This window comes from Mytilus edulis, chromosome 3 (genome assembly GCF_963676685.1).
Source record: "Mytilus edulis chromosome 3, xbMytEdul2.2, whole genome shotgun sequence".
In the NCBI taxonomy this organism is placed as follows: Eukaryota; Metazoa; Mollusca; class Bivalvia; order Mytilida; family Mytilidae; genus Mytilus; species Mytilus edulis.
In genome coordinates, this window is record NC_092346.1 from 77909311 (window position 1) to 77930443 (window position 21133).

A 21133-nucleotide genomic window follows, 5' to 3' on the forward strand; every position below is an offset into this window, starting at 1 on the left:
AAATGATTACCTATTGTAAGATGTGGTGTTTTCTCGTGTGTCTCATTCGATATCAATACGTGCACTTTATGTATGCATGTTAACTTTGTTACTTAGTATTTAGGGATTTGGTGAGCGCAACTATCGTTAAACCTTTTTCATTCTTAAATGATTCAAATATTTGGTTTTGATGTGTGGATGCAAACGAAATATTACAGCCTCTTTTTAAATTGATTTGTTTAAAGCGTTCGAAATTTAAGATACGATCCATTAACTTTGGGTTACTTTGAAAAAACTCATCTTTAATATTGTGAATTTTACATTGAAGTAAAAATTTTGATATTGTCTTTTTGAAACTTATATTGATTTCATTTTCAATACTTTAATACAAACTAAGCAAGTATTACTATTCAATTAACACTTCTAGTTTATAGCCTGTCAATACGAATGTTTTGGAATTACATAATGCCAGCTTAGCAGATTGCTTTCCAAATTTTATCAATCGTTGTGATCTTATATTAGTCGTTAAACATTGCGTTTTTGATCTTTTAATGAAACTGCAGTGTCTTGTGGAAATAACAACGGAAACTGTGAACAGATCTGCCTACAAAAGAAGACAAATGTCCATTATTGTGAGTGTGGTCTTGGCTATACGTTATCAGATGACGGGAGATCGTGCAATTCAGGTATTGTTAATCTGTCAATATATTCCACACATAGCCAGTACGAATGAAACAATTCGAAAAAAAGACCAGACAAAAACAATTAAAAACAAAGAAAAAGGGCGAATAAACAAACAACAGTGTACCAATGATTATTTTGACGCTAAATAAATGCTCTTGTCTGGCACTTGTTTGTTAGTACTTAAGCATTTACTTACAAGGGAATAGAACTTTTTTAACACTGTTTTTTCTTAACCAACTGCAATAATTGAACACACAAAAATACTAAACTTGTATATAAAAGAAGAAATGTTTGTCTTTTTGGTCTTAAGATGGGATGTTTTTTTTCTGATTTGGTCCTTATTCATTATGGGTATAACATTCAAAGTTTCTTGAACTATTTATAACCTTGTTATACGAAGGCCATTAATGTTTCTTCATTGATGCCTGAGGCCAATACGTTAGTAAAAATCCAAAGCGTTAACAATTATATCCATTTTTAATAATGTCTAAATACCTTGTTTAATGTGGTAAAAAAGAGTTTGATTAGATCTTAATTCGATTACAACTAAATGATTATTTTTCGCCGATAGTTTTGACCTTTTGAAGCCTATTATTTCAGAAATTCAAAGAGATGACTTTCTTGTGGTGGCAGATTCTTATCAACAACATTTGTATCAAATCGGAATGAAAACAGGGAAAGTCAATCCGATAGTGACATCAGAATTATATCGACCAATAGCAGTTGGTTACGATCCTGTCACTCAGAAAGTTCATTGGACAGATAATGAGGCAAAAGTGGTTAAGTCGGCATCTATTTATGGAACATCAGAAATAGTTTTACAAGCTAATCCGGAAGGTACAAAATTGTTTAGTTATTATTCAATTTGTTTTAGTCTCATAAACAATAAATTACCAGATATATTTAAGCCAATTTCTGTAGAACGTTATTTTCTTTTTCAATAAATTAAGCAACAGTATTAAAACTTAAAAGCATACACGTATTACGTAACACTATTTACGACTATCCTTTGGCAAAGATGTACCAGATGTAACTGCGTGTATATATTTATTTTGAAAGTAAGTTCGGTAGCACTATAGGGTTACTATAGATTGTACTTTGCTTTGATTTATATGTTCTTTTGGATGTTTGAGATTTTTACGCTGGTAAAATTGTTTCTGGTTTTTAAGCCTGAAGAGTACAGTTATCAAACGATAACACTGATTTATAATACAACGAAATGAGCAGATCAATTTTATATTTTGTTTAAGGTACTATTGAAATAATGCGTGTAAAAGAATACCAAACGGAAAACACAAGTTTTTGTACAAAAGCCCTATAATTTCGAGTGAATAATCGTTCGCAAAATGTACTAGTATGCTTCTCTTGAAACAGTAACATTGGTGATTGAAAATTACAAAATGCAGACTTAAGTTTTGTTTACCCTTATTTTAATTGTAAACTGAAATAGAACATTAATCGTTTAACATTTCAATAATTTAAATGTAATTGTAACAAATAACAAATTGAAAGAACAATACGAATTAAAGGAGATGTGGCGTATACATAATTGATACGACAACTCAAAAATAATATATCATATATGTTCGTGTCATTTTAAAACTATAGGAACTCCTTTATTCAGATTAAAACCTTGAAAATATTACACTTTCATTTACTCTTTAATATGATAAAATGAGGATTTGATTTTTACATTTTTATATTTTGTTTCAAACTGATAAAACACAGCATGACTTTCTATTGTCATGTACGGATTACACTTGTTTATCTTTTCTATTTACGTAGTTTCTACATTGGATGGACTGGCAGTCGACTATATAAATAGATTACTTTTTATAACTGACACTGGATTAAACCAAATCTCAGTTCTAAGTCTATCCCAGAGCAAATACAACAAAGTTATAATCTCAGAGAAACTAGACCAACCAAGAGCAATTGTAGTACATCCAATGAAAGGGTATGCACTATGACAAAATACATGAAAATTAAAGAGACTACTTTATCCCTCCTTATATTAGTTAATTTTTTGCTTCAGATTAGTTTAAAACTTACGATTAAATATGAAATTTTATGAGCTTCCAACAGTATTTCTTCAATTGTTTATACGCCCGTCGTCTTTTAGACGGGACGTATAATGGTATACCGTTGTCCGTCCGTCCGTCCGTCTGTCCGTCCGTCGTCCACACTTCGGACAATAACTCAAAAACACTTTCACCAATTTCCATGAAATTTAAGCGAATTGTTTATATCTATTGACGTAAGCTCCCTTTCGGTTTTTTTTAATTTCAGATTTTAAGTTTTGGATTTATGGGGCTTTATTCATAAAAAAGGGGGGATTTTCAACACTTCGGACAATAACTCAAAAAGGCTTTCACCAATGTCCATGACACTTTGGTGAATTGTTTATATCTATTGATGTAAGCTCCCTTTCAATTTTTATAAATTTCAGATTTTAAGTTTTGGATTTATGGGGCTTTATTCATAAAAAAAGGGGGATTTTCAACACTTCGGACAATAACTCAAAAAGGCTGTCACCAATGTCCATGAAACTTTGGTGAATTGTTTATATCTATTGAGGTAAGCTCCCTTTCAATTTTTATAAATTTCAGAGTTTAAGTTTTGGATTTATGGGGCTTTATTCATAAAAAAAGGGGGATTTTCAACACTTCGGACAATAACTCAAAAAGGCTTTCACCAATGTCCACGAAACTTTGGTGAATTGCTTATATCTATTGATGTAAGCTCCCTTTCAATTTTTATAAATTTCAGATTTTAAGTTTTGGATTTATGGGGCTTTATTCATAAAAAAAGGGGGATTTTCAACACTTCGGACAATAACTCAAAAAGGCTTTCACCAATGTCCATGAAACTTTGGTGAATTGTTTATATCTATTGATGTAAGCTCCCTTTCAATTTTTATAAATTTTAGATTTTACATTTCCGTGTTATGAATTTTTATGCTTAAAAAAGGGGGGATTTTCCAATTTTGGGACAATAACTAACACTTTCACAAAATTTTATGCAACTTTGATAAATTGTTTATATCTATTGACATAAGCTCCCTTTCCATTTTTATAAAGTTTAGATTTTACGTTTTCTAAAGTAATGAATTTTTATACTTAAAAAAGGGGGATTTTATGAAACTTTGGTTAATATATATAGGTAACATCCCTTTTGATTTGTATACATATTTCTAGTTGATCATATAAATTCATTTAAAGCATAAAAGACAAGTTAAAAGATTAACGGGCGTATCATGCGCTAAAGCGCAGCCCTTTATTTTGTTGGTGTCTTAAAAGATCATATAGGATAACTTAGTATAGAATTACATTTTAAATTATACATTTCTGCGTTGCGTTATTAGTTAAATAACATAAGCAAAACATTTCAAGCTATTGGGTTTTTTAAATCGTGTATCACTTTTTTGCATTTAAAATATCAAAATATTTTTTCAGTATGTACCTTCTACGTAATAAAGAGCGTCGGAGATGTAGAAAATTATATTTCTATCTCAGTTCGAGCAAGGGGTTTTGATCTATATCACATATAGACCCATAAAAAGTGTTAGACTTTTTTTTGTTATATGTTAAAATTGTGTTTTTGACAAATACGCCTAACCTTATAGTTGACGTCATTTTGTTTTGAGATGGCTTGATAAAAATGTACTAACCTTCTAGTATTATGTAGACGTCTTTATTGGTCGGACTGGGGAGATGATGCTAGGATTGAAACAGCAGCAATGGACGGTTCAGACAGATATGTTCTAGTCAATTTTACTACAAAAAGTTGGCCAAATGGAATAACTATTGATGTACTAGGTATTATAATGATTGTCAGTTATTAAAACCTTTTCACGAACGTAGTTATTAATATATAAAAATAAGAAGAGTAGGCAGCAGTAGTATACCGTTGTTCAAAGTCATCAATAGTTTAAACGAAAACAAATCCGGTTGCAAACTTAAATTAAGGGAAACACACAACTATAAGGGGATAATAACAACAGAAAAGAAACACTGAACTGCTACAAAAACAACCGCCAACATACATAGAAACAGACTATTTGATAAAAAAAATCTGATAAATGAATATCCTACATGTGCAGATTATCAAATTAATACGAAAAACCTACTTGTAGTTATAATTGTAATGGATGTGTACCGATTGATGTATATTGTAGTCTGGTAGAACATGATTTATATATAGGTTGGCATTGGCTTTTAGTGCTTGCCAGTACTGTTATTTCGGTGCAATGAGTTGCTCGTTTTTGTTTGTTTTTATTTTCAGGCCCAACTTAGGGGCATCATGTTTTTCAGTCTGTGCGTCCGGTCGTCCATTCGTTTGTCGGTCTGTCATGCTCGAGGTGAAAATGTTTGGTAAAAGTTTTTGGTCAAGGTAGTTTCTGATTTTGATAAAGTTGAAGTCCAATCAAGTTGAAACTTAAAACACATGTTCCCTATGGCATGATCTTTCTAATTTAAATAGAGTTTTGACTACCAGTTCCACGGTCCACTGAACGTAAAAAATTATCGTGACCGCAATAGGTTAAAGTTTTTAGTCGAGGTAGTTTTTGACGAAGTTGAAATCCAATCAACTTGAAACGTAGTACACATTTTCTATTTGATGTGATCTTTCTAATTTTAATACAAATTTAGAGTTTTTACCCCATTCTCATGGTTCACTGAACATTGAAAATGATAGCGTGAGTTGGCGTCCAAGTATTAAGGACAAATTTGTTATTTCATTGTTGCCTCTTCACTATCTTTTGGGTTAGGCCAATTACAACTGATTTTTACAGTTTGCTCCGTGTAATGTTCAGTTTATATTGTCTTGAAAAAAAATCCTCCAATATTAATCTAGAAAAAACAACAAAACATATTCTGTTTGATTATCTTGCTTGCTTATATTTATTTTTCTTCAGAAAACAAACTCTACTGGGTAGACGCGTTCCAGGACAAGATTGAAGTAATGGATTTAAAAAACTCTGATATCACAGTTGTTCTACAAGAGGAAAAAGCTCATTATTTTGGCATTGTTCTATTGGGAGATTATTTGTATTTCACTTGCTGGATTAAAAAGTAAGTTGCCAACACATATGAACAACCTGGAATTAACTAAACTCAAATTGTTTACATCCACATCATTTTGTTCTCTGTTATATACATTCTTTTTACCGTTTCAGTTATATATCACGCATTTCAAAGTCTGGAGGTGTTCCAGAAAGAGTAGGACCTAAAAGATTCGCCAGACTTAATGGCATAGCTGGCTATAGTTCCTCAAAAACAGTCAGAGGTAATTATATATATGGTTACAAGATGAAAATATTGACATATACATATATTTTTAATAATTAGTCTACCTACAATTTCGATTGTCTTCGAAAGTTTTTTACTAATGGTCCAATGACACAGTTATCGTCCTTTGGTTTTCGTTGTCTACGAATATAGTCCCTAGTGTAAACAGTGTATAACTTGCATGTTTTATTTAATACACTTTCCCAATTTATTTATTTATATTAAATGCATGAAATATTAAGTAGGGGGATGTAATTACATGTCAAAAAAATTTGGGTGCTGAAACTTTATGTTAAGGAGTGAATTGGTCCAGTTCTGAAAGGTCAAATTTTATCACGTCTGAAGCTGTCAAACTGAATTTTACACCCCCTTAACACAGAATTGCCAATATTTTGAGTTAGAGCTGGTAGAAGTTTCTATAATTTTGATATTATTTGTCTCACTGGTAGTACACTACACTGTAAAACTATTTTGAAGAAAGAGCAGTTGCGATTTTTTTAATTTGAATTTATTGTCTAAAAGAAATGCACTACGAAATAACTGTGTTCTCGGGCCTAATGTTAAAATTTCAGTTGCATGCGATTGTAAATTATTAACGAATTCAGTGTTCTTTTTCACATTTGTCGCTGTGCTGACAGCTTTGCTTTTAAATTCTAGTATTTACAAGCAAGAAAATCATCTAAGACGAATGCAATGGAAAAATGAACAAAATACTATTCAAGTACATTACAACCTTTTCCATCTTGAGATGCTCATAACCTAAATAACTCTAAATAATATGACAACCTTATTTGGGCTAGGTCTCTGTCAACATTGGGTTAGGCTTTCTTCTTAATGAAGGTAATATCTGGTAAAAGATTAGAAAACGAAAATCAATAAAGTTTTTAAAAAAAATACCTTTTCAATCATTTAATTACAAAAACGAGCTTCTATAATGTTTGGTTTCTCTTATCGTTTGGAAGCGACAAATTCCATTTACGAGCATAAACATATTATTCACAATTTGAACAAGTTAACACAATGTTATGCTTTAATGGTAAGTCATCATTTTGAATATTGACGTGATGAGCATTTTCAAACATATAATTACCTATTACTCATTTCAAATTTCAAATTGATAAATTGATGAAATATTACATTCATCAAAGCCCGCGTCTTCCGTATTGAGATACTGGTAAATCAAATTAAAACACCCCAGTGAACAATTGAAAGGCTTTTGCGTCGGAAAGCAATTCCCAAAAGTGCTTTAAAAAACTTTAATATCATTATTAAGTAATGAGAAATGCAACTGTTACCATATATAAAACAAATATTCCAGTTTTTTGCAAGTCAACACATTTGTGATTTTTTTTAAAATTATTTAATGAGAAGATTATTAAATGAAATCTCTGTATTTTGTTCAATTGGATCTATGTCATATTGTACTATTTCGGTACCATAAAGAAATCGTTTTAGTACGTTTTTCCGCATTTCATACATTAGCCTTTGGTAATAAAAAAAGTTCTGGACAGATAATAAAGATAAAAAACTAATTTAGCATGACAGTTTTATGTCAAGCCTATGAAAAATAAAGGGCTGCGCTTTAGCGCATGATACGCCCATTGCTCTTTTAACTTGTCTTTTATGCTTTAAATGAATTTATATGATCAACTAGAAATATATATACAAATCAAAAGGGATGTTACATTAATATATTCACCAAAGTTCCATAAAATCCCCCTTTTTTAAGTATAAAAATTCATTACTTAAGAAAACGTAAAATCTAAATTTTATAAAAATGGAAAGGGAGCTTAGGTCAATAGATATAAACAATTTATCAAAGTTGCATAAAATTTTGTGAAAGTGTTAGTTATTGTCCCAAAATTGGAAAATCCCCCCCTTTTTTAAGCATAAAATTCATAACACGGAAATGTAAAATCTGAAATTTATAAAAATTGAAAGGGAGCTTACATCAATAGATATAAACAATTCACCAAAGTTTCATGGACATTGGTGAAAGCCTTTTTGAGTTATTGTCCGAAGTGTTGAAAATCCCCCTTTTTTATGAATAAAGCCCCATAAATCCAAAACTTATAATCTGAAATTAAAAAAAAACGAAAGGGAGCTTACGTCAATAGATATAAACAATTCACTTAAGTTTCATGGAAATTGGTGAAAGTATTTTTGAGTTATTGTCCGAAGTGTGGACGACGGACGGACGGACGGACGGACAGACGGACAACGGTATACCATAATACGTCCCGTCTAAAAGACGACGGGCGTATAAAAATGGTATATTTAAATGTAGTTCATTTGACCTCACTGGTTAAGTAAGGGGTATATTGTTAATTATGGTATTCCGAGGGTTGTAATATAAATTATTCACGGTAAAAACCTTAATTTGAATGGGAACACTATCGGAAATATAATATAACAGAATTGGAAAAAATGGTTTAAATCATCTTATTCTTTTTTGTTATTATTTCTGGAATATTTTTGTATAACATTAACAATCGTCGGCTTAGTTCTAAATTATTGTATACACAGTATGGCTACCAACTATTTTTGCGGTGTTTCTATTTATATATTCCTCGTACATATAACTAATTACCAAAAAAAAGTTTTCATTGGCACCTCTCCACGAGGGACAAAATTTCGTAGAAGTTACAACTATGGATTGGTCTTCATATAGATGAAACATATTTTTGTTCAATTTCTTTTAAAAAAAATATTATGGTATATTGTATCTTTTGTCATCCCATTATAAGGAATGGTTCATATCGTTAGTATTCTGTTAGAAATTTACTTGAACTCTTTTTATCGTTATGTTTTCTTCACAAGCACGGATATTGAAATTTTGTTTATCAAATAAAAAAAACGGTTCTTGATGATTAATATTCCAAGCATATCTAACATCAATTATGAGTTTAGTATGGATAGTTTATAGTGTGGGCTGTTAACTTAAACTTTTTTTCTTGATAAGGACGAAGTTTTGATTCCTTACTGAGTTAGACACATCTTTATTTATTGATTTCCTTTATGATGCATTTCTTTTCATTATGCTGTGCCTATAGATATATTCAGTTTCAATAACTTCGATCTATTTGTACTGGGTAATATAATTATAACAAAGCCGCCTTTATATTAATACTAATTACTGAGATTATTTACAATATCATTCTGTCTATATAAAGACTTTCAAAGGGTATCTACACGTCTCAATCTTCAGAATCGCTTATCTAAAAATACTACAATAGCTGACGTTTTTAACAATAAAAATCGTGGTTACCCTTCTATCGATAAGTGTCATGCCAAAAAATGACTTACGTGTCCCCGTCTTTCCACCAACAATACAGTAAGGTCCACATTTAATGGTCGCACATTTTCTCTAAATTTTGAAACTGATATTACTTGAAAAACAAACAGTATTATTTATTTACTCACATGAAACAAACCGGGATGCGGTATTCAGTACGTAGGTGAAACTGGGCGATATTTATCTAAACGCACGCAAGAACACCTGTATCGTTTTAAAAGACCCAATAAATTCAAAAGTATCATTTATCAACATCTTAAGAAGCACAGTCATCCTATTAAATATTTAACAGTTCAACCTTTAGAAGTAGTAAATAAGCAGCCTGGTGAATCTCATTCCAAGTTTGTACGATCACGAAAAATAAATGAATTAAATTGGATTAAAAAATTACAGACAGTCTACCCTCTCGGTCTTAATGATAATATCATGGGAATTGGCAATATATCAAGAACCGATTCTGTTAACATTTTGGATATAGTTTCTAAAACTGTTCGTAAAAATCGTTCTCATGGACGCAGAAAAAATCGCAATCAAAGAAAATTTCGGACCAACCATACAAATATTTCGGACCTAATTTCCATTTCAAAAAACAACGGCAGACATTATCTGTTAACCAAGCTTTGTTCTTTACCTATAAATAAATTAAATAAAATTTTAGAGGATTGCAACACAATTTCATATTACAGTCCTAAGTATGAAATTGTCCAAATTATAATGGCATATTGTTATTCTAAACTGTTTCCAAAAATTGATCGCCCTGAAGATCATAAAAAACATTTTATTAAAATAAAGTATGTCAATAAAGGTTTTGATTTTGTAAATATTGCCGGTATTTTTAACGACCATTCTGTTAAAGACCAAATTCCTGGATATTTTGATAATACTGAACTCCCTCTCATTTGTTATATTTACAAGAAATCTACCCGAAAATATGTGTTTAATTATAGCCAATTGTGTAAAGATGTAAATATCACTGAAAATACACCTATGTCGTGTTATTGCAGTAATTCAGAATACACCTATGGACCAATTTCCCATGTTATAACAGGAGACCTTAACATCGTTCGCGACCGAGAGTTAAAATCATTCCTCAGTAAAGGACCTAAATATCGTCCCCCGTCAACTATTAACTGGAATGAGTGTCGTAATATCATCAACGACTCACTCCGCGCCTACTGTTTGAAATGGGTAAAACGGGAAAAAGCTGACAAAAAATCTTTGGACTCTTTTTTTAATTCAGTAATGAAGATAGTTGATATTCGAATACAACATTTTAAAGAACATTTTACCCTCAACAAAAACTATAAAAACCCTATTTCGCGTATCAAAAATAAACTAACAGAACTAGCCAAGGAATTTGTTTTTGTCCCGGCTGATAAAGCTGCTAATAATATCATTATTGTTTGACGTAAATTTTATATAGAGGTTCTGCAAAAGGAAATCACGAATTCACCAACATTCCAACTGACTTCATTTTCAGAAAACGACATCTGTAACAAACATAAACTTTTAGCTACTTCTTTACAAGCAGAACCAAACACAATGAAAGTCCCAACTATGTACTGGCTTCCGAAGCTGCACAAAAAACCTTACAAATATAGATTTATTTCATCTTCCAGCCATTGTTCAACTACTAAATTGTCTGTTTTACTTACTAGTACACTTGGTACAATAAAAAACCTGATAATAAATTGTTCAAATAAGGCCTTTGAAAATAGTGGAATTAATTACTTTTGGAGTGTCAAAAACTCGTTGGAAGTACTTGATAAATTGCATGCATATATTGGTGATTTTGAATCTGTTCAAAGTTTTGATTTTTCTACCCTATATACCACTTTGCCTCATATTCTTATTAAGAAAAAATTCACATCCCTAATTAACTGGGCATTTAAAAAGTCGGAATGCGAGTACATATGTTCAAACTCTTTTAGATCATTTTTTAGTAGCAATAAACAAAAGAACTATGTCAATTGGACATGCTTTGATACTATTTATGCACTTGAATTTTTACTTGATAACATTTTTGTTCGCTTTGGAGATTCCGTATATCGTCAAGTTATTGGAATTCCAATGGGGACTAACTGTGCACCACTTATTGCGGACCTGTTTTTGTATTGTTATGAGTTACAATTTATGACTAAAATTAGCAAAGACCCATCAAAACAACATTTGATACAAAAATTTAACAATACTTTTAGATATTTGGATGATATATTGGCTCTAAATAATGACGACTTCAGTATGTATACTAAAGAAATTTATCCTGTAGAACTTACTTTAAATAAAGCTAATGATAGCAATGACCACTGCCCTTTCCTCGATCTTGATATCTATATCATAAACGGGAAGCTTAATACAAAAATTTATGATAAAAGAGATGATTTTTCATTTCCTATTGTTAATTATCCATTTTTAGATGGTGACGTTCCCTTGTCACCATCTTATGGTGTTTATATATCTCAACTTGTACGATTCGCTCGTGTATGTAACAATGTATTAGATTTTAGCGAGAGAAATTTATGTATTACTGAAAAATTATTACACCAGGGTTTTCGATATCACAAACTGGTCAAAACATTTACTAAATTTTATCACCGGTATAAGGAAATAATTCGTAAATATAACTCAACATGCAGACATCTTATACGTTCAGGTATTTCACATCCAAAATTTTATGGAAATATTCTTTATAAAGCACAAAAATGTCAGTATTCTCCTCAGAAACTAACAAAACCTTTAAATAGACTTATTAAAAGGGGATATAGTTACGATACTGTTGTCAGGTCATTAAAGATTGCATATTTTGGCTTTAACATTGATTCACTGATAGGGTCTTTGCATCGGAACTAAACACATTTATTTCTAAAAAAACAGTTGTTGGCATGACACGGGTTATGTTCTTCTCATATATTTTATGATAGTATGATACTAAACCCCTAACGGGAGGGATTGTACCTGATATTCATATGATGAAGACATAATCTTTCAATCAGTTTAATTGAGGTCTGGAGCTGGCTTGTCAGTTAACTGCTAGTAGTCTGTTGTTATTTATGTATTATTGTCATTTTATTTATTTTCTTTTGTTACATCTTTTGACATCAGACTCGGACTTCTCTTGAACTGAATTTTAATGTGCGTATTGTTATTCTTTTACTTTTCTACATTGGCTAGAGGTATAGGGGGAGGGTTGAGATCTCATAAACATGTTTAACCCCGCCGCAATTTTGCGCCTGTCCCAAGTCAGGAGCCTCTGGCCTTTGTTAGTCTTGTATTATTTTAATTTTAGTTTCTTGTGTATAATTCGGAGTTTAGTATGACGTCCATTATCACTGTACTATTATGCATATTTTAGGGGCCAGCTGAAGGACACCTACGGGTGCGGGAATTCTCGCTACATTGAAGACCCATTGGTTGCCTTCGGCTGTTGTTTGCTCTATGGTCGGGTGGTTGTCGCTTTGACATATTCACCATTTCCTTTCTCAATTTTATTCAAGAGGTTTATCTAGAAATATCATTAGCAGCAGATTCTTAAAAGAAATAAAGTTTCTATGGAAACGTTATATTATAGATTTTGTACATTATCAGAACGTACAACTATATTTGTTGTTTCTTGAATAACATGCAGCTTATTAATCCCATTTTATATTTTGATGTAACATTTTTTACTTTCATTATGTTATTCGTTAATTTTTTATATAGCACATGAAATATGTTTAAGAATGATATTTTACATGTCGTCGTTTTGTCATGGTTTTTTTTACGGATATCATAGTCAAGAAAACATTTGTACTATGAATCCGTTCTCCATAATTACTGACAATCTTGAAACAACACTGTTGTTGTACTGTGAATGTTAATTATAAAACCACATCATTGGAATATTTGTTTTATGATTCTTATAGTGTGTAGATTAATTCTACTCATTGTCTAATTTTAAGTTCAGACATTGTGAAAGGATAGAGCACAACAATCTAACTTCAACAAAGTGTTTTGTTTGTCATCCTGTTGTATGCTTTTGGTTTTTTTTAATTTTTTTTAGATAATACCCCAGACATCGTCAGTGAATACATTCATAGGTTTTTGTGTTGCCATCGTAGTTAAAAATAACAGTTCTGTAGTTGCTGTCTTTGAATCTCAGGAAGATTAGTTTCAAACAATGTGATTGTCCTCTTGAAATACAGATTATTTATGTATTTTGGTAGTTTTACTGGCAACCCTTCGCGGTATTTTATGAACGTCTTCAATTTGACGGCATCAACTCTACAACTACAATAAAGTTATTCTTATTCTAATGTTGTGCAAAAAGAAATAACACATAATAGCTTAAAAAATGTGTAAATTTAAAATTAATAAAATTTCTCAAAACTTCATGTTTGTTTTGTGCCTAAACTTCATGCTAAACATTCAAAATGTCAAACGTTACTTCTATGATTCATTGAATAATTTCAAAACATCGTTTTATAGGGTTTTAAAAGCTTTGACCTTCCGCACATTTTTTAATAAAGCGCCTCTGAATGTCAACGTTTTTAAACTCCAATAACTTCACAAAACGAAGCATTCAATTCTTAAGAAAGTAGTATATCAGATGACTACACAAGTCTGTTAAGAATTTAGGATGAAATTAAACGACAGCTTTGTGTTTAAAATGTTATTCTCTTAATAATATAATAAAAGACGATGATTTAAGGTCCGTCTTTTGTAATCTGAATTTTTTTTATACATTTGATAGGTAAATCAATATGTACGGCAAAGTGTCATCATCTTTGCTTGCCAGTATCCGAAACGTCATACAAGTGCGCATGTGCCGATGGATATACTTTAGCAGGAAAAGTCTGCCGATCTATAGGTTGGTATACTGATGTTCTTTTTCGTTAACGCTGACATGCTATCAAAGGCAATGTTTTTATGTTCCCCATTGACTTATGCTACTAACTAGGATGATCATTGTACATGTTTATTTTGAACACATAGAGTTTTTATGGAAATACATAACATGTACCCGCGTAAGAGCCATGGTTGTTTTTTTAATCTTAATCTTGTGGTAAATTTCTCCTCAATTTTTCTACCTTGATACAAACTTCATTACTGGTGAACTCGAGATCGAAATTTTCTACCTTGATACAAACTTCATAACTGGTGAACTCGAGATCGAAATATTCAGTAGATGTACCACTACGTTCATGTGAGAAAGAAAGCACCGACTACAAGGCAGAAGAAACTCGGAGGTACTAACAAACGTCACGAATGAAGCCTTAATACGTACCTCAATAGGGAATTCAAAGAATTGCAATTGTTTTCATTATGTTTTTAGACTGGATTCTAAATGGTATGAAATGTATTGTAAAAGTAAGAAGAAAAAATTGGAAATGAGTTTCGTTTTCAAATATTACATAAATTTACATAAACCATGGTACACTGAATTTTTCTTCACACTGTTTTCTTTGAGCTAAATATTTTATTAGAAATTATTAAATACATTGTCTATAAAAAGTAAAATCACAAAAATACTTCACTTAGAGGAAAATCTAATCGGAAAGTCCATAATCACATGGCAAAATCAAATAACAAAACTCATCAAAAACGAATGGACAAGAACTGTCATATTCCTGACTTGGTACAGGCATTTTCAAATGAAGAAAATGGTGGATTAAACCTGGTTTTATAGCGCTAACCCTCTCACTTAGATGACAGTCTCATCAAATTCCGTTATATTTACAATGATGCGTGAACTAAACAGACATAATAAATAAAATAGTCAAAATGTGGGTATAGCAGTCATCATCGTGTAACAATTTTAAAAGGAACAATTTAACAGAACACAAAAACATCTATCTACAAACACATTCATTGATTCACGTGTCTGACGTCAGAAAATTTTACACGTCACATATATTTGTCGTCCAATGTATATACAAACAATTTTAAAATTTCACATAGGCAATGTTAGCATACAGGGTTAAAAAGCAAAAGTATGTAAGAATTAATTTCAGAAATGGACCGAGATTTAAAATAGTCCAAAAGTTATAGAGAATTTATAAGAATCCACAAATAGTTCATTCCACTACGCGATTGAATAATTTTGACGTTTGTGGTTCAACGTATTTTGTAATTCATATTAGAAATATATCATAATGACATAAATTAGAACAATATCATACTGACGGGATCTTTTAAAGTACAGAGTCACGTTATAAGAACCAAAGAAATTCAAAAAGTCGCATATACAAAACACACCAGCAAAAAATGAAAGATAATACAAACAGATTGACGGGATGTTTAAGTACCGAGCCACGTTAAATGGATATCACATAAAACAATCCAACAGTAAAAGTAATATTAATAATAGGACAAAGACAAATGAAAGAACAATATAACACGTTGTTAAGATGATAAACAACATCAGTACGCAGAATCTATACATCAAGACCATCATGTATTATTTGTGAAGTTGATACGGAATATTTATCAACAAGGTCTTGGTACCTTCCGATGAACTTTTTTTTGAACTTTGTGTTTGTACAAATCTCCCATTCAGTCACACACTTTTTGACAACGCTTTTGATATTGTCGATGTCTGATAATGTTCAGGAAATATTAAGCATGACATTGCATGCAGCCTATTTGGCATGCACCTTCATCTGCTCGATAAAGATCACATAGTGATATTCACTAAAACCTAAGAGCTTGAACCAACCTATAATTAACAAATAATGAAATGAAGAGAAAAAAAAGATTTTTAACATGTTGACATGAAGTATCATAGAACAATATAAGTAGCATATTTAACCTAAACTAAGATTCAATAAAACAGTTACTTACAAATTGAAAACACCAGTATCACCTATGTGGTGTTTTCAAAGCATGACCATTAACAATATTTTGAAGTTAAACCGCATAGTGAATATTCGAGTCGATGGTTTCGCAACATTAAAGATAAATTAAATAGATATAGAAAGATGTGGTATAAGTGCCAATGAGACAACTCTTTATCCAAGTAACGATTTATAAAAGTAAACCGTTATAGGTCAAGGTACGGTCCAAAAAACTACTAGTGTAAAACCATTCAAGCGGGAAAACCAACGGTCTAATCTGTATAAAATGGATAGTTGTTTCGTTGACAATCAAACCAAATATCCAGAGTTTATATACATTAATGATGTACTTTACATATATAATTTGACCAGAGGCAGACTGAAGTAAAGAAAATAACTTTCAACATTTCAAGTAGTATATTATGCATGTTCAACATGGTTGTTGATTTATATGTTTAAAAAATGTTCTTATTATTTCAGGAAACAATACTACAAATATGCCAGGTAGGAAATTACTTGATCAACCTTATCCCATCCATTTCATTATTTCACAACTTAAGCTAGCATTAAGATGATAAAGAAAAACAGTGTTAGATTATTGTTCACTTTTGACATCTATGGGGAAAAGGTATAAAAAAAACACTTCCTTCGATCAAATGGAGTGAATTGTTTCGTCAACGCATTTTTACCAATATCAAAATTCATAGTAACATTTTGATTTTGATGACTTTTAATCCCCCTTGGTATCTTCCATTTGTGACAAATGAAATAGTATACGATACAAAATTTAACAACAAAGCATAATTACAAGAACACCATCCTGAAATGCTAATGTATAGGTTTATCTATGTAGGTGTGGGACCACAGATTCCAATTTTTTCTCCAAAACAATTTTTCAATTTTCACAGCTTTGTAAATATTTTACCTTAGTTTTAAATTCATATAACCAGGTTTATCCGGAATCGTACACGTATCATCTTTCTACACGCCAATTTTCAACCATTGTTTAAGGTCTTGTAGTAAAACATGACACATCTGAAGGCAATTTTTTTAATACAGACATTAAAACAAATAAACGTTGACTCAAAAAGGTCTAAATATATTAATCATTAACTTCAAGTTTTGCTCTGCAAATATTTAGGTTAGTTTAGGTAAACAAAGACAAAATAATTTATATCTGTTCTAAATTAGATTTGTCTGACATCTATACCTGAATCGCAGGCAGACAATTTGTTATACATAAACCTCTTGTTTTAAGCATTGGGTGATATTTCGATAGGACCAAGAAATGTCTTTGACAGGTGCGATGAACCGTTGTTTTGATAATTGGATGTTAAAATTTTGCTTTCAATGTTTTAGGATATAAAAGCACGGACATTCCTGGTAAGTGTTAATATGCTGTATTTTTTCATTAGAGTATGAGTATGAGAAAATTGCTTTTCGACTTTCTTTTATTATAGTAGAGTAAACTTTCAGAAAAAAATAAACGTTCACCAAAATGAACAGCTATATTCATTATTGATACATGTATGGAGATATTTTCTTATTACAAATAATTGAGTGGTGTTTTTATTTTATTGGTTTCAAATTTATTCAAAGCAACCTTCTACCCATCCATCATTACCGAACTGAACAAAGAAATAACACGACGGGTGCCGTATACGGTGCAGGAAATGCTTACCTTTCCGGAGCACCCGATTTCACTCCCGGTTTTTAGTGGAGTTCGTGTTGTTACTTATTTATTATTTATAACTGTTGATGTAAATGTCCTTTGGTTTTTTTAGTTTTTTGTTTACTCCTTGGTTTTGATTGTTATTGTCTTATTCAAAGACACCTTCTACCCAAAAAATAAACCATTAGTTTCGTATTATACACAACTCTGTAAAAAGAAATCAAATATACACAGAGGTAAAGAGTCGGCGAATATATTTTCGAAACCGTGTATTTAGTATATATTATTTATTATTTATTAGTATTAGGATGGAGTATACCTAACCGCCTCATGACATTGGACTGCATGAACTTGAGGGCATAACAAGAAAGGTTGCTAATGTGTATTTTCTTGCACAATATTATTTGGATTTGAACTAAAAAAAGTTCTAACACAAAGATGAACAACTGGTAAATAAGTCGAAGGCAATTGAAGCATAGTGTTTCTTAGACATATATTCAGAGATAAATGCTCTTCAGTGTTTTCAACTTTATTTCGTATGTTTCAATATTTGATTTATTTTTAAATGCTTAATATATGATGCATAGGCCTAAATGCAAATATATTTAAGTATGAAGTTTCAAATGTCTAAAGATGCATTTCTGTTCTTGTAATTTATTATGCTAAATGGTCTTTATATGTATATGTACAGGAAAAACATCTCAACGTAGAACAAGTGAGTATTTTCTTTTAATATGCATGTGTTGAAATCAGCTTTTCCCTCTAGTTTGTATAGAAACCATTGCTCAAATATCACGCGACAACAAACATTTTCATAAGAAAACTGTATTTGTACATTACCTACTTTTTTGTGTATCTCCTAATTTTTTGAATGCATTAAAATTTTCTTTATTTAGATTCTGAAAACATATTCTTAAAAAAAATCAGGTAATAAATACATAATTGTGCTGTTGTTTTGTTCATAACGAAATGGCCATTATCTAAGTCACTGCCAAACACACATTAAGGAATATCATCTTGCCTACATATTACTTACTTAAGCATTCTTTTTTTTAAAACGTTCTATCATTTTCATTCTAAATTTTGATAATATATCATTGATGCAAATTCTACATTTACATTTTTATATTTGATATATACAGCTACTTTTTAACTTGTTCAAAGACCAGACATACCATTTTGGGTTGTTGTTTTTTGAAAATTTTGATTAAAACAGTCTTAAAATATTGTTCCAATCTTGACTGGCAATAAACATAATCTTTATTCATATATGCGAGAAAAACACTACATATAATCCTCAATGATTTCGATGTTACTTTCAAATCTGGTGATAGTTAATGCATTCATTCATATGGAAGAAGATGTGATGTGATTGCCAATGAAGACAATCAACAATATACCTAATGACACAGACATTTACAACTATAGATCAACGTACCGCCTTAAACAATAAGACTTAAAAATGCATGCATTGTTGATTGCTGAACATCTATGTGTCCTTATATGGTTTCGATTGTTGATAAGGGCGCTTAATACTATTTTAGGCGTTATAAACATTATTATAAACTGTTGTTACACCGGTGTAACGATATTTATTAAGGGTTACAGATTATTTGATGTATAGGATAAGCGTCGTTATAAAATCTTAATTGACATTTATGTATTTTCAATTCAATATTTTATTTAAGTCTCATCTCTCAATAATATATAATACAAAATTACATTTAATGTAAAAATATATAAATATAAAAGGAGAGCCATTCTGTACAGAATTACAAGAGACTATAACATTAAAAATTATATAAAGAATGCATCTATTATAAAACATATTGACATTAACATTATTTACAGTATAAAACATTTCTACGTCTATATAAAATAAGATTACAGGCTTTGGCACAGCTACGAATCATATTATTATCTGTAAATAAAAACACTAATTTCTGTTTATCATCATAAGACATAAAATCACTATTAAAATGTGTTGCTTCATCAAATAATTTTTTTCTAAAATCATCATACAAAGGACACGATAAAATAACATGGGCTTCATCTTCTAAAATATTCATACAATTATCACAGACTCGATCTTTTAAAATTAATTTTTCAAATCTCCCCGTTTCTATTCTTAGTGGTGCTACACCACATCGAAATTTGGCAAAAGAACTCCTTTGCAAAAATGGCATTGGAATTTTACAATAAGTTTCCGTTTCAAAACTGTTCTTAAATAGATTATATGTACGAAGTTTGTTACCACCTTTACCAGATAAAGCTTTCTCTGATTGTAAATTGCCTTGCCACTGTTCGACATATTTACTAAACATTTTAGACATAACAGTATTGACAACTGAGGTACTATCAACATAATCTGTAATGATACACAAATGTTCTGCATTATACTCAGAAAACGTTTTCCTTACATAAAAATTCCATTTTTTTATACACTTATGTTTTTTACTCATAATGTCTGCCCATATGAAAATTTTTCTGTTTAAACGATCAGAACTTATATTGTTCAAACGGCACCATAGTCGAATTAAGCATTGCCATTGTTTTTGAAAGATAGGTATCCACCCCATATCCCCTGCAACTGCAGCATTTGGAGTATATTTACCCACTCCAAGAAAAAATCTGCAAGCTCTATTATGGATGGCATTTATAAAAGAAAAATTTTTGCAACCCCAAATACCAGCACCATATTCAACAATTGGAAGCACCAAACTCTCATATAATTTTGAAAAGACATTATGAGTAACACCACCTAAGATTTTGCACTTGGCTATAACAAGGCCAAGTGCTCTATTTGCAGAAGCTGCAACAGCTTTAGCAGTTACATTATAATCTAAAAATTCACTTAAAACTAAACCTAAATATGTATAAGTAGTAGAATATTCAATGATATCATTCCCACATTTAAATTCAACATGTGACTTATCAACAGAAGGTGTTCTAAAATGCACAATATTACACTTTTTGGAATTAATGGTCATACAATTATCTCCACACCATATATCTAATGCATTAAACAGAATTTGTAATTCTTTTTCATCGTTTGCAAGTAAAACCACATCATCAGCATAAAGCAAAATACAAACTTTTTCATCATCAATATCAATACCACACTCATATGATTTCAAGAATGAAACTAGGTCATTAATATATAAATTAAATAACAAGGGAGATAATGGGCATCCTTGTTTAAGACCACTGTTAACATTAAACCATTCTGATAAATGGCCGTTTATGTAATATATAGGTTACAACAAAATCTGATAATACAGACTTTAAATGCATTTGTTTTATCATATGTATTTCTGCCAAAATACAGGTTGTGTCTTATTCTTAGATATAAATACGAAAAACGACTAGTTGGTGATTGTAACTATTTAGTTAAATTAAA

The 21133-nt window shown here is 30.8% G+C and overlaps 1 protein-coding gene across 1 annotated transcript in view; it reads left to right on the forward strand.

Moving 5' to 3' along the window:
- The window catches only part of LOC139517503 (low-density lipoprotein receptor-related protein 4-like), an 83084-nt gene that overhangs the window by 48147 nt on the left and 13804 nt on the right, over window positions 1-21133 (forward strand). Inside the window, exons 11-20 of the mRNA XM_071308654.1 lie at window positions 543-665; window positions 1264-1500; window positions 2449-2620; window positions 4351-4481; window positions 5582-5738; window positions 5843-5952; window positions 13979-14095; window positions 16542-16565; window positions 17421-17444; window positions 18425-18448. Coding sequence (XP_071164755.1) covers window positions 543-665; window positions 1264-1500; window positions 2449-2620; window positions 4351-4481; window positions 5582-5738; window positions 5843-5952; window positions 13979-14095; window positions 16542-16565; window positions 17421-17444; window positions 18425-18448 — 1119 coding nt within the window. The remainder of the gene's footprint in view (window positions 1-542; window positions 666-1263; window positions 1501-2448; window positions 2621-4350; window positions 4482-5581; window positions 5739-5842; window positions 5953-13978; window positions 14096-16541; window positions 16566-17420; window positions 17445-18424; window positions 18449-21133) is intronic.